This window comes from Ornithorhynchus anatinus, chromosome 8, assembly GCF_004115215.2.
Source record: "Ornithorhynchus anatinus isolate Pmale09 chromosome 8, mOrnAna1.pri.v4, whole genome shotgun sequence".
Classification (NCBI taxonomy): domain Eukaryota; kingdom Metazoa; phylum Chordata; class Mammalia; order Monotremata; family Ornithorhynchidae; genus Ornithorhynchus; species Ornithorhynchus anatinus.
In genome coordinates, this window is record NC_041735.1 from 8,248,242 (window position 1) to 8,273,905 (window position 25,664).

The 25,664-nt window shown below is 48.2% G+C and overlaps 1 protein-coding gene across 2 annotated transcripts in view; it reads right to left on the bottom strand.

Annotated features, from left to right (window-relative positions):
- Positions 1–367: 367 nt before the first annotated feature.
- The window catches only part of UBE2V1 (ubiquitin-conjugating enzyme E2 variant 1), a 34,994-nt gene continuing 9,697 nt past the window's right edge, over positions 368–25,664 (bottom strand). For both annotated transcript variants that reach the window (XM_016228206.3, XM_029070229.2), the window contains exons 2-4: positions 10,739–10,887; positions 3,763–3,888; positions 368–2,357 (exon numbers count right to left, since the gene is read on the bottom strand). In XM_016228206.3, the coding sequence (XP_016083692.2) occupies positions 2,211–2,357; positions 3,763–3,888; positions 10,739–10,887 (422 nt within the window). In that variant the 3' untranslated portion in view covers positions 368–2,210. The remainder of the gene's footprint in view (positions 2,358–3,762; positions 3,889–10,738; positions 10,888–25,664) is intronic.

Below are 25,664 nucleotides of genomic sequence, written 5' to 3' on the forward strand. Positions count from 1 at the left end.
CACGGGACGCCGATGAGAATTTGGGAATGCTTCTGAGATGGCAGCTCTAATTGGCAAGAGGGAATGGTCTAGAGCACAATCCCCACTCCTCACCACCAGACAGAGATCCTCCCCACAACCTCAGCAGGTTATTTACGCTTTGCTGTAAGTGGGGAGGAGTTTCCGGAAGCTCATCCTCGAGACTTTAAGCTTGTTATGGGCAGGGAACGTGGCCTGTTCATTCTGTTGTATTCTCCCGAGTGCTTAGTACAGTGCTCTGCACATAGCAAGCGCTCGATAAATACCATTGATTGCAACAATGAAGGCCATGTCTCTGAGCCCTGCTACTGCTAGGGTAATACCCTAACAGGAATAAGACCACAGCCTCTTCATATTAATACACACTTTTTATTATATTAAAATCAGGCAATGGTCTGACACAATAAAAAGGCTGCTTATGGAATACTGTTGTTAAACTTTAATTACAGAGGCTGTTAAATCCTTACAACTCATATTTGAATATCTCCCTCCAAAAAGTTAATGGAAACACCAATTGTTTCTGGCTGGATATCTACTGCTTCCAAGTGTGGTTTTTACACAGACACTGAATTACAAAAAAAACCCAAAAACAACCAAAAACAAAAACACAAAACCAAACCTAGGATACAAATCTTGAAGCTTGCATCCACATGTTCAGTAGAACAGTGAGTCAGAAGAGGCTGTGAGTTGCCAGGAAATGATGCCGGGGAAATGCTATGGCTGCTATGCACACCGAGTTTTCTTGAATAACTGCAGAAGAGCTGGACTTCACGGACACCGAGGGAGGGCTCGGAAACCAAAGTTTGCCCCGAATTCGAAAGGAACCACCCGTTCCGGCTGCCGAGTTCCAAAACCGCTCTTATGCTACCGCGAGAGCAGCCGAGAAAGGGCTCATGTGATTAACGAATAATCCTTCAGTTTCCAAAGCTGAAAGCCCTACAGATATCTGACTGATCCCTTCAAAGTGGGGCACGCTTAGAACCGAGATCGCAGCCTTTTCTTAAAAACTAGCTGCTGAAGATCTTGACCATTGATGGATCGACTCGATCCTGATGAAACTTCTGCTCTTCTCACTGGACCAAGAGCCAAGCTAAAAACCATCAGCCGTTGCAGGGGAGTTGGCAAAAGGGCAGGGTCTCGGGGGGCATCTGGGTGTGGGGAAGGGAGGGGAAGGCGGGAAGAGGTGGAGGGGAGAAGGAAGTGGGGGGAGAAGGGGGCTAGGAGGAGGTGGGTCTAGATTTGCAAACATTAGATACGCCGGTCTCCCAGGCTGGTGAAAATTAAATGCAATTTCAGTCAAAATAATGAGCTAGGGAGGGCAGGCTGGCTATTGGCCTGAGGTGAGGAGAAGCTGCAGGAAAGGGATGACCGACCAATTCAAGGAAGGGGCGGGGAGAGAGAGAGCAGCACCCCACAGCCAAGGTGGGGGAAGAGAAGACGTTGGAAAGAAAACCCTGAATCCCTCACCAAAGGCCCTTGTTATGAGGGGATGGAAAAAAAATACAATCGAAGTCTTGGCCAAAGGCTGTGGAGGGGAGGACGATGGCTTACTGGGGTATCGTTTAAAAGAGAAGGCGTAGTGGTGGGGGGGGGGTGGGGTGGAGGGAAGGAAACCAGCTTCGTCAGTCTTTGCTAGAGGCGGGACAAAGGGAGGGATGGTTGAGGCTAGCAGGCAACCCTCTTAGTAGTCCCAAGCCCAGCATCACACTGGAAGCTAAAAACCTTTGTTTCCTCTAACATACTGCCCTGAGCTGGAATGCGATTGCCAAAAGGGCGGGAGTAAGGGGGAGGGAGGTTGGGGAGGCTGACCAAAGAAAGACAGAAAACGAGGAAATCCCAGGCCAAATAAAGCAGCAAGGTGATTGTGTGATGCACGCTTTCACAGTTGAGTTAGATGTGCCACATTGGTTATGACAGTCCAAATTTTAAATAGACTATCTTGAGACCCGAAGGTCAACTAAGTGGACAGTGGTTACACATGACACATGATTTGCTATAGCACAACTTAGGTTTCAGATGAAAAATTAGTATCATTTACAGTATCTTAAGATAAATCGCCTTTGAACGGGAACTTCCTTTCCAGTACTTTGAGGTCTACAAGATGCAACTAGAAAATGGACTACTGTGGAAAATGAAGACAGCTTAAATTGAATAAAGGGGTAAGGGTGGGGTGATTTTTTTTTTGTTTGTGATTAATTGCTGTAACATTGTCCTTCAGGTGGCTGAGGAAGTTTCATATTTTCTTTAGATAGCATTAAGCGCCGCAACTCTTGCAAAACAACTTTGATGCTATATGAATTCTGCCATTTTGCTAGCACTGATATGGCTCTTGGATCCACCTAAAAAAAAAAAAAAGGTTAAACAAAAAACATGTTAGCCATTGTAGCTCCAGGATAATAATAATGACAATAACAATAATGATAAGGGTATTTGTTGAGAATTTACTATGTGCCAAGCCCTGAGGTAGATTTTCTTTTTTTAATGGAATCTGGTAAGCGCTCACTATGTGTCAAACACTGTTCTAAGCGCTGGGGTAAGTACAAGTTGATCAGGTTGGACACAGGTAGATACGGTACAATCGGATGGGGCACAGTCCAGGATGGGGCCAAGGTATTTGCTGCGTGAACCGAATAAACAAAAGAAAATTGAACTTTCACTCTCTTGTGCTTAGATCTAAGTCCCTACTTAAAATCGGTCTTTTTCTCATCAGTTTTCCTCCTGAGCCATTTTGTTTTTAACAATTATTACAGGCTGAGGATTTGCACATCATCAGTTTAGATGCAATAGATGCAAGTTGCAATACTGAAGGTTTTTTGTGGGGTTTTTTGGTTTTAGTTTGAAATCACAAAAAAAATTGAGGCACTTTGGTCACGACATCAGGCCTTGGAGAACAGTACATCAGAGGGGATTGCGGAAGACACTTGGGTCATCAGGAAAAACCAGGGCTTGTTGCTTGAGGTGTGGGTATTTAAACTCTAGATAAAATTTTTCACTGAAAATGTAACCCTGCGCTGCAACCTTGAGAGCAACCCGCTGGCACCAAAGAAGGGCTATGACTTTTCTAAACGGTTTTCATTGCCCATCATTTTATAACTTGAACCAAATCTGCAGTGCCCTAAATAATGATAATAATGATGATAATCATTATGGCATTTGTTAAGCACTTACTGTATGCCAGACAATGAACTAGGTACTGGGGGAGATACAAGATAATCCGTTTAGACACAGTCCCTGTCCCCCCTGAGGTTCACAGTCTTAATCCCCATTTTACAGATTCGGAAAGAGGCGCAGAAGTAAAGTGACTTGCCCAGGGTCACGCAGCAGATGAGTGATGGAGCCGGGATTAGAACCAAGGTCCTCTGACTCCCAGGCCTGTGCTCTTTCCAATACGCCACGCCGGTTCTCCTCAGCTCAAATAGCTGAAAAGGGCACAGTGGGCTGTCCTAAAGAATGAGGCAGGTGGGAGGGAGTTGGGGGGTAAGGGAGAGGGGGAAGGAGGGGACCTCAGAGGAGCAATGGAACCACAGTTCTGCTGCTTTCCAAATAGCTGCTTGGTCTCTCAGGGGAAGGGAAGATTTGACAACAACGAGAAGCCTGGACTCCACTGGACTACTTCCACCACCCTAATTCCATTACTTAGGCCAATCAAAGGCCTATTGAAGAATCAGCTACTCAAAGCCCCCTGACATCCAGGTTACGCTCTAAGATTTGGAAGGGCAAGAAGGTGATGGGAAAATCACTTACCACTCCGTTAGAACTATTTACTCCATTCATATTAATTTTTGTTACAAATCTTACAAATGGGGGCGCTTCTGGATATTTAGGTCCACATTCTACTTTAAGGCTGTATATTCGGTTTTCATAAATGGTCTGGAAAAAAAGGGGGAGGGGGGAGAGAAAATATCAGAAAATATCCACATGCTTTTACTGGAGCGAAGAAAAGAAAATCCCGTAACATAGAGCCCTTGCAAGTTCCAATTCTCGACTGTGGCATCAGTTCAGTCGCTTTTAATTAGATAAGAAGCAGTCTTTCAACATCACGAAAAACGGATACAGGCCCTCTAGACGGTGAGCTCGTTGTGGGCAGGGAATGTGTCTGTTTATTGTTATATTGTGCTCTCTCCAAACACACATGGTAAGTGCTCAATAAATACGAATGGATAAATGAATAAATCCCCTTCCCAATGTTTGGTGGGACGGTTAAGGACCGTCCAGTGACATCTTGTGGCCGATCCCGACTAGCTGGATGCCCATCGGCAATTCACTCCCCATCCTCTCTAAACACTCGAAAAGACCTTTGATGTTTAAGTGCCATTCAGCTGCACCTGCCGCTACTCGGGCTCTGGAGAAAGAACCCAGGCCCACGCAAACCAGGTGCTGTGGGAATCCGCCATCCACAAAGACAGGAGGATTGGGGATAGAGAGCGTGGCTCTTTTTTTCCAAGTCTGGCACCTGTGACCCGCACAGCTCTTCTTCTTTTTTATGAGCCCCTCAGTTGCCTTTCACAAAGCAAGTCCAAAGATAGTGCACCGTCTTGCAGTCGACCTATCACTGGTATCTGTTCGGCGCTTACTTTGTACAGAATACTGTACTGAGCGCTTGGGAGAGTACAGAACAACAGATATGATGCTGAAAGTGAACAGGGAGATTTCTCCTGCAGGTAGAATGCACGAAGAGCATTGGAAAGCTGCCGTCTTCTACAAGATTCCCAGATGGCCTCACCAGGAAGGAAACTCCCCAACTCCAAGCTTTGTCAATCAATTATTAATGGTATTTACTGAGCACTTACTTTGTGCCCTTGGGAGAGGACAATGCAGTTAGTTGGTAGACCTGATCCCCGCCTACCCGGGGCTTACCGTCTAGCGGACTCTGCCTTTTTTGGGAACAAGTTCTTCACAGGTTCTGCTGACCTCCCCCAGCGCTTAGTACAGTGCTTGGCACATAGCAAGCTCTTATATACCATAAGAAATAATTGGATTTTACTGCTGAAGAGATAAAGCATTAGAAATACGATGGAGTAGCAGTAGGAAAGGTATTTACTGAGCACCCACAGAATGAAATGCAGATGTCCTGAGTGCATGAAGCCAAATACAGTTTTCCCCGCTACTGGTTCAGTTAGATTTCCAACGTGGGAACATTCCAGTCCCCCAATGTTCAGAGCTGAGAAGAGACATCAGTTTTTGGCTGTCTCTAAGGCCCTTTCTGGACACTGATCCAACACCAAATCTACATCTCTGAACTTGAATTCTAGAAAAACAGAAGTTTGTTGAAACTTCCCTTGGCTTTGGGGTGATTTTGCTTACTCCTGGTTAGAATAGGCAGAAAAATGATAATAATAATAATAATAGACTACTCAAAGGATTTAAGAGTTTCAGGTCTCACCAAAGCTACTGATTCCTAAAAGAGAAATGCTGAAATCAATTACTGAGAACTCGGCTTGGGAGCGAGGGAGATGGCTTTCCCACCTTGAGTGCTGAGGAGGTGATTGGGTGGAAAACCAAGGGAAGCGGTCAGCTCCCCTGCCTGGCCGGAACCAGCTGGGTAGAGCAGTTCAGAGCTGTCCCTGTTTCTTCCTCTCTAGACTGTATTTCATTTTACTTATTTTACTTTTTATTTTATGGCATTTGTTAAGTGCTTACTATGTGCCAGGCACTGTACTAAGCAAGGGAGGGGCAGATTCAAGATAATCAGGTTGGACACCATGTCCCACATGGGGCTCACAGTCTTAACCCCCACTTTACAGATGAGGTAACTGAGGCACAGAGAAGTGAAGTGATTTGCCGAAGATGACAGAGACACAGGCGGCAAAGCCGGCATTAGAACCCAGGCCCTCTGGACTCCCAGCCCTGTGGCTTTCCCACTAGGCCATGCTGCTTCTTGTGGCCTCTTTCAGGTCCTGCTTCTTGATGAGAAGATCGATTAGTCAATCAAAAGTATTTACTGGCACTTACTATGTGCAGAGGCCAGTACTAAGCATTTGGGAAAGTACAACAGAATTAGCAGACCCGTTCCCTGCCCCGTAACAAGCTGACATTCTCGAGGTGTCACCGGTTAGCTATCAGGGGATTCCCCATCTTTGCTTCTGTCCTATTTGAGGCTGGAGATTTCGAGCAGACATTGGACGCCGTCCCCGAGCCGGAGAACGTCACCACCAGTTAGCGTTCCTGTCGGACACGGTCCGATGACCAGCTTTCACGTTTCGGTGTTTCTATCTGCCCTTGCATTTACATTCCTTCGCGACGGGTGGCTCGTCGGGTTTTGGAATCCCCGCGCTGAGTCTGTCCGGATCTCTCGAGTCTTTTTCCGCTCCGCAGCGTTCGTCGGCTTTGGGGTTGTACGCACTAATGACGAGAGCCAAGCGCTTTCGCTAAACGGGCACGTGTGGCAGCGTCGGTCAGTCCCGGCTGCCTCGGCGCAGACCGGGGAGGCTTGAAGGTCTCCGGACTGCCTGCTAGCCAGAGCTGCTAGCCAGGCTGAACCTGGATAAAGTGGATCCAGCCCCTGCCCCTGTGAGCCAGCTATCTCTTCAGGCACTGCCATTTTGGGTTTCCCTCAGGGCCATCAGTAGATTAATCAACTGTGAATCTGGTCAGTTCACGTGCCACAGAGAAGTCGCTGGCCTTTCTGGACAATCCCTAATGGATGCTGAGAGCAGCCCGGGTCCCAAAGAGGACTGTGTCTAACCTAATTAACTTGTACCTACCTCGGAGTCTAGAACAGTTTTTGACGCACAGTAAGCATCACCTCCACATCCAGCAGAAACTCCTTACCACTGGCTTTAAAGCCCTCATCGCCTTGCCCCCTACCTCACCTTGCTGCTTTCCTACTAAGACCCAGCCTGCACAAGCCACTCCTCTACTGCCAATAGACTCACTGTACCTCGATCTCGTCACCAACCTCTTGCCCACGTCCTGCCTCCAGCCTGGAACGCCGTCCTTCCTCAACTCTCTCTGACAATTACTCTCCCCGCTTTCAAAGCCTTATTGAAGGCACATCTCCTCCAAGAGGCCTTTCCAGACGAAGCCCTCCTTTCCTCTTCTCCCACTCCCTTCTGCATAGCCCTGCCCTGTTCCCTTTATTCACTCTCTCAGCCCCACAGCACTTAGGTTCTTATCTGTAATTTATTTATTTTTATTAATCTCTGCCTCCCCTTCTAGACTATAAGCTCCCTGTGGGCAAGGAATGTGTCTATCAACTCTGTTATGCCATACTCTCCCAAGCACTCAGTACAGTGCTCTGCACACAGTCATCACTCAAATATGACTGAATGAATGAATGACCATCACCCGTGAAGAGTGACCGATCGAGGTTCTTTGTGGTGACCCAGGAAGAGAGTTTACTCTCCCGACGCACACATACCTAACTACCTACCTACACTGACAATCCAGTGGGAGTTTCTTTTGGAAGAAACTGAAAGAGGGAAGTCAATCACCACAAAACGATACTGAAAATCCAAAACAAGCCAGCTGCCCTTCACAGACATCTCTTAGGTTTCTCAAAAGCAAAGACGCAAGGAGACGGATTTCCCCGATTAATCCCGTTTCCCCTACTCGCTCTCCCTTTTACATCATCTCTGCACTTGGATCTATTTATATTTATATTAAGGTCTGTCTGTCTCCCTCTAGACCATAAATTCCTAGTGCAGGGACCATGTCTACCCATTCTGTTATATTGTACTCTCCAAGCACTTGCTAGAGTGCTCCACTCGCACCAAGTGCTCAGGGGAGAAGCAGCAGAGCCTAGTGGATAAAGCACAGGCCTGGGAGTCACAGGACCTGGGTTTTAATTCTGGTTCTACCACCTGTCCGCTGTGTGACCTTGGGCAAGTCACTTAACTTCTCTATGCCTGTTAGTTACCTCATCTGTAAAATGAGGATTAACACTGCGAGCCCCATTTGGGACATGGACTGTGTCCAACCAGATTAGCCTGTATCTCTACTTAGTATAGTGTTTGGCACAGGGAAAGAGCTTAACAAATACCACATAATATCACCGATTGACTGATTTGAGACAACCATCAAATGTCGACTTGAGGAGAACTGTTTCATTATCTAAAGGTAAAGCAGTTCTTGTGCCAAAGCAATTCATCATCAACATCAAAGGGATTACTGAGCGCTTACTGTGTGCAGAGCACCGTATTAAGCGCTTGGGAGAGTATGATAAAACAGAGTGGGAAGGCCCACTCCCTGCCCAAGCAAAATGTGCTGATGCCACATATATCCAATCTTTTACTTTCTTGATGTAACTTTGGTTTTGACACATCTGATTAGCAGGAAACCAACTCGCTGAGGTAAAAGCTCAGATATTATCTCGGAGAAACCAGAGGCATCATTTCATTCATTCATTCATTCATTCGTACTCATTGAGCGCTTACTGTGTGTAGAACACTGTACTAAGCACTTGGGAGAGTACAATGAAATAATAAACAATTTCATTCTCTGCCCACAATGAGCTTATAGCCTAGAGGGTAGACACGAGCTAATCAGGTTGGAAACAATCCCTGTCCCACATAAGGCTCACACTCTCAAACCCCATTTCACATATCAGGTATCAGGCACAGAGAAGCGAGGTGACTTCCTCAAGGTCACACAACACACAAGTGGCAGAGTTAGCATTAGAACACACGCTGCTTCTCCAGCAGCCAATGCTGCTTCTCCTTGGCAACTTAGGAGGAGAGACTTGTTCACTGTGATGATGCTGGCATTTAAGTGCTTACTATGTGCCAAACACTGATCTAAGAGCTGTGGGAGGCCGAGCAAGACTAAATTTCTAAGCTAGCTAGTTCACTGTGGGTCTTCCTTAAAGGCACCCCCCACTCTCCCCCGTAAATACCTGCAGTTTGAAACTTTCCCGTACACCCAAATGAGTAGCCGAAGTCTGTCCTCTTGATTACGGGCCCCGGTGACTTATAGCTTCTGCCCCTTGGCAAACATCCAAGTAAGGAAGCTGGGAGAAAACCAAACTCTTCTCTATTTTGACTGTGATCTCTGGTCAACTTAATCACAACTGGAGATCCATTTTAGCAAAGAATTCATCATAAATTTCTCCTGGCCGACAGAATGCAAGTCAATAAAAATGCCACAGCTTCTCGGCAGAGGCAGAGTCCTGGGTTCTCTTAAACCCGACCCTGAGCAGAAGGGTGTGGCTGCCAGGAGAGGGGTGACCATAGGCCATGCTGGCTAGAGCCAATTGGCTTTGGAAGTCAATTTGGAAAAAGAAATCTGCTGCCTTCCTAGGTTCTTCATATATTATTATTATTATTATTACTGTCGTATTTGTTAAGTGCTTACTACGGTGTCAAGCACTGTTCAAACACTGGGGTGGAGACTAGGTTATCAGTTTGGACAGAGTCCGTGTCCTGTATGGGGCTCACGGCTTAGGTAGGAGGAGTGGGATGAAATCCTCATTTTACAAGGTCACACAGCAGACAAGTGGCAGAGCCAGGATCGGAACCCAGGTCCTTCTGCCTCCCAGACCCGTGCTCTATCCATTAGGCCACGCTGCTTCTCGTCCACTTTCTCATCCCTAGTTTTCTAAGCCGCAAACGCGGGGGCCGACGGCAAACCTCAACCAGTTCTTCCCAGCCCGCTACAAAACTCCAGCTACTGAACTGAAGAAAGAATTTGAAAAATCAAAGTTTTCAGAAGCCACGTGTTAAATACCCTAAAAATACCTTCCTTGCCTGGCGACGAGGACCAGGGAAATCTGCCCCAGTTGAGCAGGAAAGGGCCGAGAGGCGGCCGCCACCTCCCCCTGCAACCCCTCCGGCTTGCCTCCTTGGGCCCGTCTCCTGATCGTGGAGGAGTCCTGCCTCCGCAACCCCTACCCTGCGACCAGCCTGCGTAGACCTTGGGGACCCCTTCCCCCGGGGGTATGCAGGAGCATCAGCCTTCACCCAGAGCCCGGGGGGCAGAGCACCATTACAAGAAATGTTGCCCTGGGCAAATAGGGTTAACACATAAGAGAGGCACCCCCTGCTCTAGCCGGCCTGCCGGGCCTGATGGGCGCAGAAGCTTCGAGGGCTGGTTGTCCAGGAGGTGGGCCAGCGGACACCGGGAACTTCTGGACAAATTCTGAGGTGGGACAACTGACACCCGGCTCCAGAATTCTTGCTCGCTTTAGCTTGGTGCTTAAAGATGCACACACCAATCCTTGCTTGCTTTAGCTTGGTGCTTAAAGGTGACTTTACATGGTGCATGTTCAGTTCAGAAAAGGAATCTTCCATTGGAAGACCCTCACACACACACACACACACGCACACACACACGCAAACATATTACACTCATCCTCCAATGGGAAATGTATTTTCTGAACGGAACGTGCACAATTCCAACCCACCTTTCCACACGACCCAGACCTGACACTCTGTTTAAAGGAGAAAGCTTCTAAGGAAACATCTTTCCCTGCAGAGGAATTGCCTCCAGGTACAGCGGATTACCACGGGACGTTTTTGGCCTTCAGTGACATTTTTGCCTACATTTCCTCCCATCTGATCGTAGCTCCGGGTTTTCTCCAAGTATACACTAGGTTTTGGCTCAAGTAATGATTAAACAGCATCAGGGGACTTTCACCTCTATAGACCAAACTGGTGAGAAAACAAGAACCACATTTCAAAGAGCCTACTGTGATCTTTTTTTTCTAGCCAGATTCATATTTTTCAAAGGAGGTAACGTGAACATTAGAAGACATTGACATTTATAGCTGAGGCCGGTTGCTTACTCTTGGAGGTCCAATAATCATTCCTGTCCATCTTGTAAGTGTCATGTCTTCATCGTCTTCAAGACCCCAGCTAACTGTCCCATCGCCTACGCCCTTCTGACCTTCTTCAAGTTCTTCCAATAGTCGGAAATTGCGGGGGACTTTTACTCCTAAAATAAATGGAAGGAAATGGGGTAAACAATCCCAGCAGTGTTGTTTAGCGTCGGTTTTCTTTGTACAGACAATATTGCTGGTTCACACTGACTTAACTGTGGTACCAACGAGAGATGATTGTGTTTGTGTGTGCTTGTGTGTACACAGACGCCCGACGCTCCATTTCTTGAAAGTGAAAACTCGACAGCATCGGAAACTTTTTGGGTCCAACTGTCGACAACTGAAAAGTCAGACAGAGAATGCCACTATAGATGGGTGAGATAGATAATAATCATAATAATAATCACTATGGTATTTAAGTGCTTACTATGTGCTAAGCATTCTCCTAAGCACAAGGTAATCAGGTTGTCCCCTGTGGGGTTCACAGTCTTAATCCTCATTTTACAGATGAGGGAACTGAGGCACAGAGAAGTGAAGTGACTTGCCCAAGGTCACACAGCTGACAAGTGGCAGAGCCGGGATTAGAACCCACATCCTCTGACTCCCAAGCCTGTGCTCTTGCCACTAGGCCATGCTGCTTCCTCAGAGTGAAATCAGAGTGATTTGAAGATGTTTCTGTTTTTCAAATCTATAAACCGAATGGGTCAGATTAATGTAAAATATTCAAGACTGTAAGTTCCTGGTGGGCAGAGAACACGTCTACCAACTCTGCTGTCTCGTACTCTTCCGGGTGCTTAGTATCGTGCTCTGCACACAGTGAGTGCTCAATAAATACCACTGATAGACTGATTGAGCAAAAGTGGCTACAATTTATAACGGAACAGTTGCATTTTAAATATTTTCCAAAACAAGGAGCTCCACATAATCAGTCAATGGTATTTACTGAGCTCTTATCGTGTGCTGAGCACTGCACTAAGCACTTAGGAGAGGACAACTCAATGGAGTTGGTAGATATGTTTCCAGCCCACAATGAGCTCAGGGTCATCCGGGTTCCCTGTCTAACAGGGATGTGCTCAGTGCTTAGAACAGTGCTTTGCATATAGTAGGCGCTTAAATACCGTAATTATTATTATTATTATTCTCTCAATACAAACCATGACCTCGGAAACACCGTGGGCTCTTCGAGTGGAGACTCTGGCTCTTTTACAAAACCTCTTTCACTGGGCTTGTCAAACTCTGTGATCAGACAGATTTCAGGGAATCCAGTAATCCTTAAAATAGGGCCGAGGGGGAAAACAGTAAATGCCTGCATGCAAAAGTATAATGGAAGCTTCTAAAGTCAGTACCAACTGTTTCCAAGCATCGCCCAACTATCATGCAGGCCACGGCAGGAAGATTTATTCACTACGGTCAGATTATGTTCCAGTGATTCAGTCTGGACTTACTTTCTCCCTTCACAAACAAATTGACCTAACAGTTGTTTGACTTTCTAGGATAGGAAAAAAAAAATCAGCAGGCTCACCAAACACCACACCCAGGAACGGGCTGGTAAATTGCAATTTCAGGTTCAAGCCCAGGGGTGAAGTTTGCCCTGGGGTCTGAAGGGATTTTGAAGGTCTCCCTTCGGAAAACAGGGTTGGGCGGGGGGGGGGGGGGGGGGGGGGGGGGAATCAGTGGAACCCACCTGCTTGGACAGGAAAATCCTGTTTTATTGGGTCGAGCCGACAGAGAGCTGGAATTATCTAGAAACGGGACAGGGGCGGCTGCCCCTTTCTTGGAGAGGCTGAGAACTCAGAAGTGTAAGAATGATTTTACTACTGTATTGTGCAGTCCCATGTGCTTATCACAGTGCTTTGCATACAGTAAGAGCTTAAAAATGCCACTGAATGATTAGGGGTGCAGAGGAGTTATTTCTGTTCACCCTTTGCCCTACTCCTGCCAGTCTCCGGTGCCAGGACGAGAGGTGGCCCACTCTTCCTTCCGCTCCGCCCGCTGCGGAGCTGGTGCAGGTACAGTGGGCAATACTCAGACACTCCGGCTGGCAGGTGTGTGTGTATGTGTGTGTGAGTGTCTGTTTCCCCTCTGTTTTCAAAGTTGAAGCTACTGAGGGTAAGATCCCAAGTGTACGGTTAGTGGGGTGTGGGTGTATTGTCGTGTATATGCACATGTGTGTCTTCATTCAATCGTATTTGAGAGCTTACTGTGCACAGAACACTTACTAAGCGCTTGGGAGAGTACAATATAACAACAGACACATTCCTGCCCACGAGGTCGGTGTCTGCCCTCTGCTTTCAAAGATAATAAGAGAAACCCTTTGGCCTAGCGGAAAGGTCACGGGGCTTGGAGTCAGAGTACCTGGGTTCTAGCCCCAACTCCGCCACAACTCCGCTGTGGCCTCGGGCAAGTCACTTCACTTCTCTGGGTCTCAGTTCCCTCACCTGCAAAACGGGGATTTAATACTCATCTACTTAGACCGTGAGCCCCACGTGGGACGGGATTACCTACGGGACCGGTGCCACGCGGATGCCCGCGACCGTTCCTCGGGCGAAAACCGACCGGCACCACCTCGCGCAAGGAACGGATGGTACCGCTGTCACAGACTCATGCTGTGCCCGATTCTTCCGGCCTGGCAAACCCAAATTGGGGCGTGAAACCCCCCGTTGTGGAGGAAGTCCCCCGGACACGTGTGCCAGGATGGAAGGAGCTGCGTACTGGCAGAGGGGAGCACTCTGGACCCCTCGCCACCTCAGCACCGGGAAGCTCAACTTCCCAGAGGACGCCTCTGCGGGAAGGGCTCGATGCACCATATTTTAGAGCCATCCTAAAATTGAATTGGTCCAGCTCTGAAACATCACTCTACCGGCCAGGTCTCGCTCAAAGGTCTCTCGGCCTGAGGACAGATGGACAGACGGTAGGGAGGAGGAAACCTCCCGCCCGTGGAGCTAGAGAAGAGGGACCCTCTACACGGTGGAAGTGGCCAGGCTGCAGAGCTCCTCTTCACTGCCGTGCGGTTCAGAGGTGCGCACGCTTTGTGATGTTTTACAGTGCCGAGCCTGCCTCCCTTCTGGGGGCGGCCCTGCCCGTGGGGGCGGATGAGGAAGGGGCCCGGACCCCGGCCGCACCGGAGCCCCGTCACAGGAATGATTCCGGAGCTGATGCTCTTGTTTGCTTTGGCTGTTCTTCAGTTTGTGAGGCTTGGCCACCCTGCCCTAGCCACTTCCTCACAGGCAGCAACCAAGACTGAAACCTATATATATACACAGAGAAATTAAATATTATAAATTACCTATATTGCTGTCTGTCTCCCCCTCTTGACTGTAAGCTCCCTTTGGGAAGGGATGGTGCCTGCTAACTCTGTTGTACTGCACTCTCCCAAGCGCTCAGTACGTTGCTCTGCATGCAGTAAGTGCTCAATAAATGTCACCGACGTTGATGACGACGAAATGCTTTGGTCACGATATATACCACTGATTGACAGACTGACTCTCCAAAGGGATTCTCTGAAAATGAGGTTTTGGCAGGGGGATTATAACTTTATATATGCATAATGATAAAAATAATTATGGTATTTGTTAAGCAACAACTATGTGCTAAGCACTATACTAAGAGCTGGGGTGGATGCAGGGTAACCAGGTTGGACACAGTCCAGCCCACGCAGGGCTCCCAGTCCAAGGAGGAGGGAGGACAAGTACTGAAACCCCATTTTACAAATGAGGAAACTGAGGCACAGAGAAGAAGTTTCATCACATAATAATTTTTTTTGTAATATGGCATTTGTTAAGCATTTACTATGTGCCAAGCACTGTTCTAAGCATTGGGGTAGATACAAGGTAATCAGGTTGTCCCAAATGGAACTCACAGTCTTAATCCCCATTTTACAAATGAGGTAAGTGAGGGACAGAGAAGTGAAGTTACTTGCCCAAAGTCACACAGCTGATAGGTGGTGGAATCGGGATTAGAACCCATGACCTCTGACTCCCAGGCCCGGGCTCTTTTCACTAAGCCATACTGCTTCTCATGCATCACATACCATGTAAACTACTTGTGGGGAGAAAATATGTCTACCAACTCCTTTGTATGGTACCCTCTCACGCGCTTAGTACATGCTTTGCACATAGTAAGTGCTCAATCAATCATATTTATTGACTGCTTGCTGTGTGCAGAGCACTGTACTAAACACTTGGGAGAGTACAATATAAAAGAGTTGGTAGACATGTTCCCTGCCCTCAACCGACACTCTAGAAGGGGCTTACAGTCTCATCATCATCGTAACAATAATAATGTTGGCATTTGTTAAGCGCTTACTGTGTGCCAAGCTCTTTTCTAAGCACTGGGGTAGATACAAGGTAATCAGGTTGTCCCATGAAGGGCTCACAGTCTTCACCCCCATTTTACAGATGAGGTAACTGAGACACAGAGAAGTTAAGTGACTTGCCCAGGGCCCCACAGCTGACAAGGGGCGGAGCCGGAATTAGAACCCAGGTCCTCTGACTTCCAAGCCGGAGCTCTTTCCACTGAGCCATGCAACTTCTCTGAACCTTACAGTTCTGTTCCGGGCGTCCTCAGTCGTATTCATTCAATCGTATTTATTGAGCGCTTTCTGTGTGCAGAGCACTGTACTAAATGCTTGGAAAGTAAAGTTCAGCAACAGAGACAATCCCTACCCAACAACGGGCTTATTTTTAAAGAGCAGACTGCCCAGAACTGCCATTTAGGAAAAGGCTCAGTACACTCTCTTAGTCGGTAATGCACACCGATATTACAGGGTGAACTTTGTTCAAGTTTCTCTTTCTGACAGGACTATAAATGTGCTGGGTTTGCACCAGTAAGACTGGGTTATTAATTTCAGATTATTTTTTTTTTTAACCTCCATTTATAAACTGAAGGATCCAGAAATCTGTCGTGCTTAGTGACGAGTCCTAAATTCCAAATCTTGAGTCCTGATAAAAATTCACCTCTTGCTTCCTGCATATTTTTCTAACCCTGCCTAGATACCTCTGCTCATGAATTGATAATCAAGAGCCTGGATGTGTTAAGGAATCGTCAACGTTTTGGTTCAAATTCCTTTCACAGGAAAAATGAAGAAACCGATCATCCTCATTAACATAAATGCCATTTAAAAGAATCAGATAAAAATAAACAGCTCAGATCAGATTGTTTTGGTTAACTGGAGCAGAGGAACCAGAAAACTAGTTATCGGCTTAGTCGGTTTTTACATCAAGTGCCGTTCATTTGTGATAACAGTTCTGTTCTCCCTGTCCTCTCTCCTACTTGGACTTGCGAGGCTCCAAGTGGGACGGGATTTATGTGGCCTGCTTAACTTGTACCCATCCCAGCACTTAGAAAGGTGCTTGACATAGTTAGTGTTCAACAAATATTATTTAAAAAAAGAATAAAGTTTATCCTAGCTAAAACAAGAACACTCAGTGCTTAGTGGAAAGAGCACGGGCTTGGGAGTCAGAGGTCGTGGGTTCTAATTCCGGCTCTGCCACTTGTCAACTGTGTGATCTTGGGCAAGTCACTTAATTTCTCTATGCCTCAGTTACCTCATCGGTAAAATGGGGATGAAGACTGTGATCCCCAGGTGGGACCACCAGATTACCTTGTATCTACTTCAGTGCTTAGAACAGTGCTTGGCACATAGTAAGTGCTTAACAAATACCAATATTATGAGAGAAGCAGCATGGCTCAGTGGATAGAACAGGGGTCTGGGAGTCAGAGGACATGGGTTCTAATCCCGGCTCTGCCACTTGTCTGCTGTGTGTCCTTGGGCACACCACTTAACTTCTCTGTGCCTCAGTTACCTCATCTGTAAAATGGGGATTAAGACTTTGAGTTCCACGTGGGACAACCTGACTACCTTGAATCTACCACAGCGCTTAGAACAGTGCTTGGCCCATAGTAAGAGCTTAACACATACCATAATTCTTATTAATGGGTTCTAATCCCGGCTCCGCCACTTGTCTGCTATGTGACCTTGGGCAAGTTACTTAACTTCTCTGGGCCTCAGCTACCTCATCTGTAAAATGGGGATTGAGACTGCGAGCCCCATATGGGACAGGGACTGTGTCCGACCTGATTTGCCTTTATCTACCCCAGCGCCTGGGACAGTGCCTGACTCACAGTGTTTAACAAATGCCATTATTATCATTTAGGGCACTGCGGATTTGGTTCCAGCTACAAATGATGGGCAATGAAAATCATTTAGAAAAGCCACAACCTTGGCTCACCTGCCCGACAAACTCATTCTGGAAATACTCCTAGTAGGAATGGAGAAATCTATCAACTTTAGGGCAACACTATTCATCTTCTGATGGGTAAATGTCTACTGTATCATGAACTCTCTGTCAATCATATTTATTGAGCTCTTACTATGTGCCAGAGTACTGTATTAAGCACTGGGGAGAGTACAATCTAATCGAGTTGGTAGACTCGTTCCCTTGACCACAGGAATTTACAGTCTAGAAGTGGAGACAGACATTAATAGCAATAAATTTTGGATACGGACCTAAGTACGCAAATCCAGGGGCAAGGGAGACGCAGGAGGAAGTGGGAGAAGAGGAAAAGAGGGCTTAGCCAGTGAAGGCCGCTCAGGGCCCAACGAACCCTTGGGGCCACAGGTGGAACACGATTCATTCAATCGTATCTATTGAGCGCTTACTATGTGCAGAGCACTGGACTAAGCGCTTGGAAAGTACAATTTGGCAACAGATAGAGACAATCCCCACCCAACAATGGTCTTACAGTCTAGGAGGAGGAGACAGACGAAACAAAACTAGTAGACAGGCATCAATAGCATCAGAAATAATAAATGATAATGATGGTATTTTTTAAGCGCTTACTCTGTGCCAAGCACTGTTCTAAGCACTGGGGGAGACACTAGGTAATCAGGTTGTCCCATGTGGGACTCACAGTCTTCATCCCCATTTTACAGATGAGGCAAACTGAGGCACAGAGAAGTGATGTGCCTCAAGTCACACAGCTGACAAGGGGTGGAGCCGGCATTAGAACCCATGACCTCTGACTCCGAAGCCCGTGTTCTTTCCCCCGAGCCACGTTGCTTCTCAACACGACGACGGCCAACCTACTCTCTCGCTCTACGTGTACAATATTCTCTATTGTACTCTTTCCAGCATGTAGTACAGTGCTCCTCCCAGATCAAGCGCTCATTAAATACCACGAATTGATTGCCAGAACTGCCAGGACCCCCTTGAGGCCTAGTGGCCTATTTATCTATTTTTGATGCTACTGATGCCTGTCTACTTGTTTTGTTGCCTGTCTCCCCCTTTCTAGACGGTGAGCCCGTTGCTGGGTAGGGATTATCTCTATTAGTTGCCGAATTGTTCTTTCCAAATGCTTAGTCCAGTGCTCTGCACACAATAAGTGCTCAATAAAGACAATTGAATGAATGAAAGGCCACGCTGAAAGAGAGTGGCTGAGGTGGGCGCCCTTTCACTGGCCGCTGCTCCCCTTCCTCCCTCCCTTGGAGTCCCCATTCTCAAAATCCAGGAATCCCCGCTCCTTCTCTTCTGCTCGGGTGCTGGTCGCTCTCTTGGGCCCGGATCCCTTCTCCTCCTCCTCCCCTCCCTCTCCTCCTCTCCCCCACCCCAGGCAGCAGAAGCAGAAGTCACGGAGGGCCGGCTGGGTGGGCCTAGTCGTTGCTACTCGCCTGCTGCCCCCCACGAGCCCCCTGGGAGTGCGTGCCTGAGTCTCGGGACGTGCACGCCCCTTGACTGTGTGTGGGCCACCTGGGCAAGGCACTGTTGATTGCTGGTGCCAACTAAAGAGCTGGCAGAACTCCATTTTCGCAGGGTTCTAACAGCCACAGGCCCCTTTCCACGGCAGGAAAAGCAGCAAATCGTGGGGCAGTTGTAAAGAGTCAGGGGGACCTGTCGCCAGGAACCCAGATGCTTTCTAGGCCTCCATCTCATTCATTCAACAGTATTCACTGAGTGCTTACTATGTGCAGAGCATTGTACTAAGCGCTTGGAATGTACAATGTGGCAACAGATAGAGACAATGCCTGCCCAGTGACGGGCTCACAGTCTAATCGGGGGAGACAGACAGCAGAGCAAAACAGAATAAAACAAAAACAAGACATCTCTCCACCGACCCCCGGCTCCAGCCCTCCCGCCTGCCTGGAACTCTCCCCCTTCCCAGCCGACAGACCACCGCTCTACCAGCTTCAAAGCCCCACTTCAACCATAGCTCCTCCAGGAAGCCGTCTCTGACTTACCTCACCTCCCCACCATACTCACCACCCCCTTCTGTGCCTACACGCTAGACTGTAAGCTCATGTTGGGCAGGGAAGCATCTATTAAATCATTGGGTAGTACTCTCCCAAGGGCTTAGTACAGTGCAGAGCACACGGTAAGCGCTCCATAAATACGACTGACTGACTGCACTTGGGCCTGTGACCCCTAAGCACTTTGACACTCCCCTCACTCCCAGCCCTTCAGCACTTCTGCACATATTCTGGTAACAACTTATGGTATTTGTTAAGCGCTTACTATGTGCCAAGCACTATTCTAAGTGCTGGTATAGACACGAGATAATAAGGTTGGACATGGTGCCTGTCCCACATGGGGCTCACAGTCATAATCCCCACTTTAGAGATGAAGTTAAGAGAAGTTAAGTGCCTTGCCCAAGTTTACAGAGAAGACAAGTGGCAGAGCCAGGATTAGAACCCATGTCCCCTGGCTCCCAAGCCCATGTTCTTGCCACTGGACCATACTGATTCTTATACTCTACTGTTTCCTCTCTGCAATTTATTTGAGTGTCTGCCCGCCCCCCACTACCCCCAGCTAGACTGTAAGTAAGCTCCATGAGGGAATATATTTACCTAATCTTTTCTACTCTCCCAAGGGCTTAGTACAGAGTGTTGCACATAATAAGCGCTCAATAAATGCCACGGATTGCATGTTTTTTGCGTTGCCGGGAGGCGAGGGCATCTTTTGATGATGACGATAACGGCGGCATTTGTAAAGTGCTTACTCTGCGTCAAGTGCTGCTCTAAGCGCTGAGGCGGATACAAGACGATCGGGTTGGACACTGTCCCCGTCCTACAGTCTAAGAAGGAGAGGTAATGGGGAGTGGATCCCCAGTTTACAGACTGGGAAACCGAGGCCCGGAGAAGCACGGTGACCCGGCCAGAGTCACACGGCAGGGGGGAGCAAGTGGCGGAGGTGGGATTAGACTCCCAACTCGACTCCCAGGTCTGGGCTCTTTTCGCTAGGCCACACTGCTTATAGTAGGGCCTGGGCATCTCTCCCTAGGAAGCCACAGTGAATCTCTTCGGGCCAAGTGCTGGAAGAGGGTCCTTACTGTCTTTGTGCGCACCGTGTGGAAATTTTTTTTTGGGGGGGGGGGGGGTGCCACGACCTACAAATGGTTCTGGTCGCATCAGCATCGTCTTCAAACCCACAAGCCCCTCGATGGGTAGGAACCGTGTGTAATTCCCACCTGGGAGCCCTTTCCCAGTGCTTAGCACAGTGCTCTATACATAGTAAGTGCTTTATAAATACCACACTCTATCTACAAATGGTCTGATGACGTGACCATGTCGAAACCGAGTGTAGTTGGAGAATCTGAGGGCTAGAAAAGCTTTCAATTCCCCTTACTTCGCCTGAAGGCGAGAGGTAACTCAGCTTCTCTAAATCAGGCAGTGTCATGCAGGTGAAATACAAGTATGACACCAGGTTTTCATATTTTGCTAAGCTTTGAGGCACTTCAGTAAGAATCAAGTTTGGATCGCCCCCAAAATGCACGATTAATTTCATTCTGCTAAGTCACCACCTGACTGTACATTAAGAGCACAATTTGCTTTGAACAATAGCTGTGGTAATCAGGAAGTTTCACAGGGAAGGCTGATTTGTTATTCTAGAACCCTGACTGCTCATCAGTATTTTTTTCCTAGGTAGAGCTGAAATGGATCGTCTGGTCTCCTGGCATATTTGTGCCTGGGGTAGAGCACAGGCCTGGAAGTCAGAAGGACCTGATTTCTAATTCTGGCCCCGTCACTTGTCTGCTGTATGACCCTGGACAAATCAACTCACTTCTCTGTACCTCAGTTCCCTCAACTGGAAAATGAGGATTAAAACTGTGAGCTCTGTGTGGGACAGGGATGTGTCCAACCCGATTTGCTTCTATCCCCACCAGAGTTTGTATAGTGTCTGGCACATAGTAAGTGCTTAACAAATACCATTATTATTATTATTGTCCTCAGGCCGAAACGGCTCGGAAAAACCCCCAATATGGTTCCCATTCTCAACTTCAGCTTTCAACCGCCAAAGAAAAGCCGTAGATTGAAATTCAAACCCGACGGCATGGCGGAACAATGAAAACGTTGACCTCGGTGTCGGGCTGGATATAAATGGGGAATCTCAGGGGAGTGTGTGGGCTTTGGCTAGCAGGAAATGCGATTGGGCCTCTAGCTGTGTAACAAGGGCTAGTGGGGGGAAAATGCTCTGTGGCACAGAACTTACCCCAAAGCCACAAGGGTAGCATAGGCTAGGAAAAAACGGGAACATCCTGGACTAGTGGAAAGAGCCTGAGAGGGCCACGATTCCAATCCCAGTTTCTCCAAACACCTGCTGGTTGACACTGGGTAAGTCACTTCTCTGTGCCTCGACTTCTTCATCTGTAAAATGGAGATCCAATACCTGTTCTCCCTCTCCCTTAGACCGTGAGCTCCGGCTGGGACAAGGACTGCGTCCGATCCGCTTGTATTCTATCAGTACTTGGTACAGGGCTTGGCCCTTAGGAAGCGCTTGCTAAATAAATATGGGAAGCAGCATAGCTTAGTGGAAAAAGCACAGGCTGGGACTCAGACAACATGGGCTCTTGTGAGCTCGCTGTGGGCAGGACTGTGTCTGCCTGTTTTACTGTACTTTCCCAAGGACTTAGAACAGTGCTTTGCACATAGTAAGTGCTCAATAAATATGACTGAATGACTAAATCTCAGTTCCACCATTTGCCTGCTATGTGACTTCTGGGAAGTCACTTCACTTCTCTGTGCTTCAGTTCCCTCAACAGCAGAATGAGGATTCAGGACCTGTTCTCCTTCCTTTTTAGACAGAGAGTCCTACATGGGGTAGGGACTGTGTCTGACATGATTACCCTGTATCTACCCCAGCGCTTAGAACAGTGCGTGACATACTAAACGCTTAACAAACATCACGACTATTACTGAGAAGCTCCTCCAGTTAGAATTGGAGACAGGAGATGAGAGAGAAGGGGTTACTATCAGCTTGGGTTCACGGGGGAGATGTTTTAAGCAAATGTTTCAAGCAACAGCCAAACAGATTCTAGGACGTGGCCCAACCCAGCGGAAAACAGACAGACACAAGGACAGGGCGAGCAAAAGCTTTGTCGGGACCGAGAGATAACGAGGCAAAACTTAAAATACCACCAGACCCTGCAGACCTCACTCATGACAGCACGACAGAGGCCAACCTTTGTGTGTAGGACTGTCTCCCGGCCTCGCCCCGCCACCCTCGTTTGCCTTTTCCATCACCTGCACCCACGGGCGAATTTTAGCGGGAACGACCTCGGCTCTGAGTGCGAAGGACCCATACCCGTGGAGGAATGCATCAAGAAAACTCGATCTACTAGGCGTCAAACCCGTGGTTTCCAACCAGGGACCGGTCCTGGCAAATCAGGCTACCACGTTCGATTTTACTGCCTGTGAAAGGATTGTTTAACCATTCGCGCTGCGGAAACCCGAAAATACCATAAGCTCCTCGCTAGACTGTAAACTCCTTGAGGGCAGGCATCACGACTACCTACTCTATTGTACTATAGTCTCTCAAACGGTCAGTCCAGTGCTCTGCAGACAATAAACACTCAATAAATACTACTGGTTGCTTGACTGACTGGCTGGTCTGGGAGGTTCAGGCGAATCTTAGCGGGGCTTGACCTCTGGCACCGGGTGGGTCCAGCCGGGGTGGCAGGAGCTGACCTTGACCAGGCGAAGGATTTCAGATCAAGACCACCCTGGGTCCATTTGGGCACAGTCATGGCCCCTAAGCTATTGACACGAGGGCAACCAGACAAGCCCTGTAGCCAGGCTGAGATAAGCCACCCTAGGCCATGCTCGCTCCCAATTTTCCCCTCCAACAACTGTCAGCTCTCTGACAACGCAAGTGCCATGTTTTTGAAGAACCCAAGGCCGGGAAAACTTGCACCGTAGTACAGAAGCTCTGACCGACGATGCGAGGAAGCACACAACCCTTTTTTCCGTCATCGCGTCAAACTCTCTTCCTGTCTCACTACAATCAGGTGCTCAATCCCTTCGCTTCAGCAAGACTGCACTTTCTAAGGTTTCCGACAACCTCCTGATAGCCAAGTCTGACGTGTTCTACTACGTACCTAATCCGTCCTTTCCCTTCAAGGACCTTTTTCAGGTCTCGATTTGCTGATCCAGTAGAAGCAGCATGGCCTCGTGGAGAGAGGACGGGCCTGGAAGTCAGAAGGACCTGGGTTCTAATCCCAGCTCTGACACACGTCTGCCATGTAACCATGGGCAAGTCACTTCTCCAGACGGTAAGCTCACTGTGGGCAGGGAATGTGTCTGTTTACTGTCATACTGTACTTTCCTAAATGCTTACTATAGCCTTCTGCATACAGGAAGCGCTCAATAAATAGGAGTGAATGAATGAACTCTGGGCCTTAGTTCCCTCATCTGTAAAATGGGGATTAAGAGTGTGAGCCCCATATGGGACAGGGACTGTGTCCAACCTGATTAACTCGTATCTACTTCAGCGCTTAGAACAGTGTTTGACACACAGTAAGCACTTAACAAGTACCATTATTATTATTATTTCTCTGGTTCTCCTCCAACTTTTCTGCATGCTCCTTCTTGGTTTCATTTGCTGGCTCCTTGATATATCTTGCCCTCTGACTTATCCTGGGAGTTCCACAGGCCTGTTCTGTTCCTCAATTGGCCTCTCTAGCCCTGACCTCTCCTCTAACCTATACCTCCTCTTGCCTCCAGACACCTCCACCTACTTCCGCTATCTGTGGTTTAATTGTTCATCTCCCCCACTAGACTGTCAGCTCAATGTGGGCAGGGATCACACTTACCAACTCTATTGTACTCTTTCTAGAGCTGACTTGCAGTGGTCTGCACACGCTAAGTGCTCAATAAAAACCATTCTTTGATGTCCCCCCCGCACCTCAACGCAACATGTCCACAATAAAACTCATCTTCCCCGCTCAACCCACTCCTCTGATGATTTCCACTTCTGTCCACACGATCGCCTGCTTCCCCGTCCCAGAGTCTGGCAAGCTTGACGTCAACCTCGACTCCTTAAAGCCCTTTCAATTCTCCCATTCACTCTATTGCCAAATTCTGTCAGTTCTTCCTCACATCTCCTGCGTCCACTCCTTGTTCTCTGTCCCCAGTGGCCTACAGTCCAGTGGTCTTATGGAGGCATAACATTTGGATCAGCCTCCTCGCTGGTCTCCCCGCTCCAAACTGTGCTCCACGCTGCTGCCGGATGAATTACCTTCTTGAAGTGTCCTCTCTACCCCTCGGAACCTTCCCATTTCCTTCCGCATGCAGCAAAAACCCAAGACAAGCTTCAAGGCTGTCCACCAACTCTCTTCCATCTTACACAGCCACCTTTCTCACCTGCTACTCTCCGGCTCATGCTCCGAACCTCCCAACCAAATCTTGCTCGCAACTCCTCTGTCTCCTCCTCTTTTGCTCATCATTTTCCTAGCCAGAAACTCCCTCCCGCCCCAAAGCCGCTAGACCGCAGCCCTCTCCATATTCAAAGCCCTCCAGAAAAATCCGACCTCCTCCAAACAGCCTTCCGATTGATTCCCAGACTGTGAGCCTGTTGTTGGGGAGGGATTGTCTCTATCTGTTGCCGAACTGTACTTTCCAAGCACTTAGTACAGTCCTCCGCACACAGTAAGCACTCAATAAATACAACTGAATGAATGAATTTGTCACATGTGCATATTTCTTTGTCACCTTCTCAGTTCTTACATTTCCAGGTCTATTCAACTACTTATTTTGGCCCCGCTGGTTGTAGTATAGTTGCCCTGATGGTGAAATTCACCTCGGGGAACCCGTGTGGCTGACAAGGCCAACGTGGGATCCATGGTCCCGGTCACACTGTGTCCCCCCAAAAAAGGCAGTTCCTTGACAGGTTGTCAAGTTATCAACGGTTTGATGGGTGTCTCCCCCATTAAGAGTTCCTTGAGGGAGGGAACCTGACCCTTGAGTTGCACTTTCCCAAATGTTTAGTACAATGCACTGAACCCACCTGGTACTCAAAAAATACCAACTACTCAGACTGCATAACATTCTCTCCAAACAGATGCCCGTTTGCAGAAATACGTCGTCTGAAGTCCACAACGGCTTTCTCTTTCAACGAGTCGTGAAAACCCACCGCAAGGGAGAACTATTTCTGACCATTCTGCTGAAAACCACAAAATTCTGTCTCTGGGTGGGGAACCTCCTCCACCCCCACAATGACCAGAAACAGATTTTTGTAGTCTCGTTGAAGTGCTTGGGCCTAGAAGGGCCTGAGGGGAACAAGATGGTTCAGGCCAGGCCCCGACGGTGCCTCTGTACCTCCTCCGGGATGTGTGGTGTAGACCCGGTGGGGCTCAGAGTTTGGCGTCCGGAAGCCTCTCGGTCCAGGTGAGGCATTTTGGGCCAAGAGGACGGTGGCATAGCCACCGCACTGGATTCACGTGCTGGCCACCATAGTGGAACCTTTACACACGGGGGTCCATTTCAGAGGAGCCATCCACCACATGGCCCTGACCAGCTCACCCTCTAAGATTGTAAGCTCCTAGCGGGCAGGGATCGGGTCTACCGACCCTGCCGAACTGTACTTTCCCGGGTGCTTACTACCGGTTCGGCACCCCCGAATGA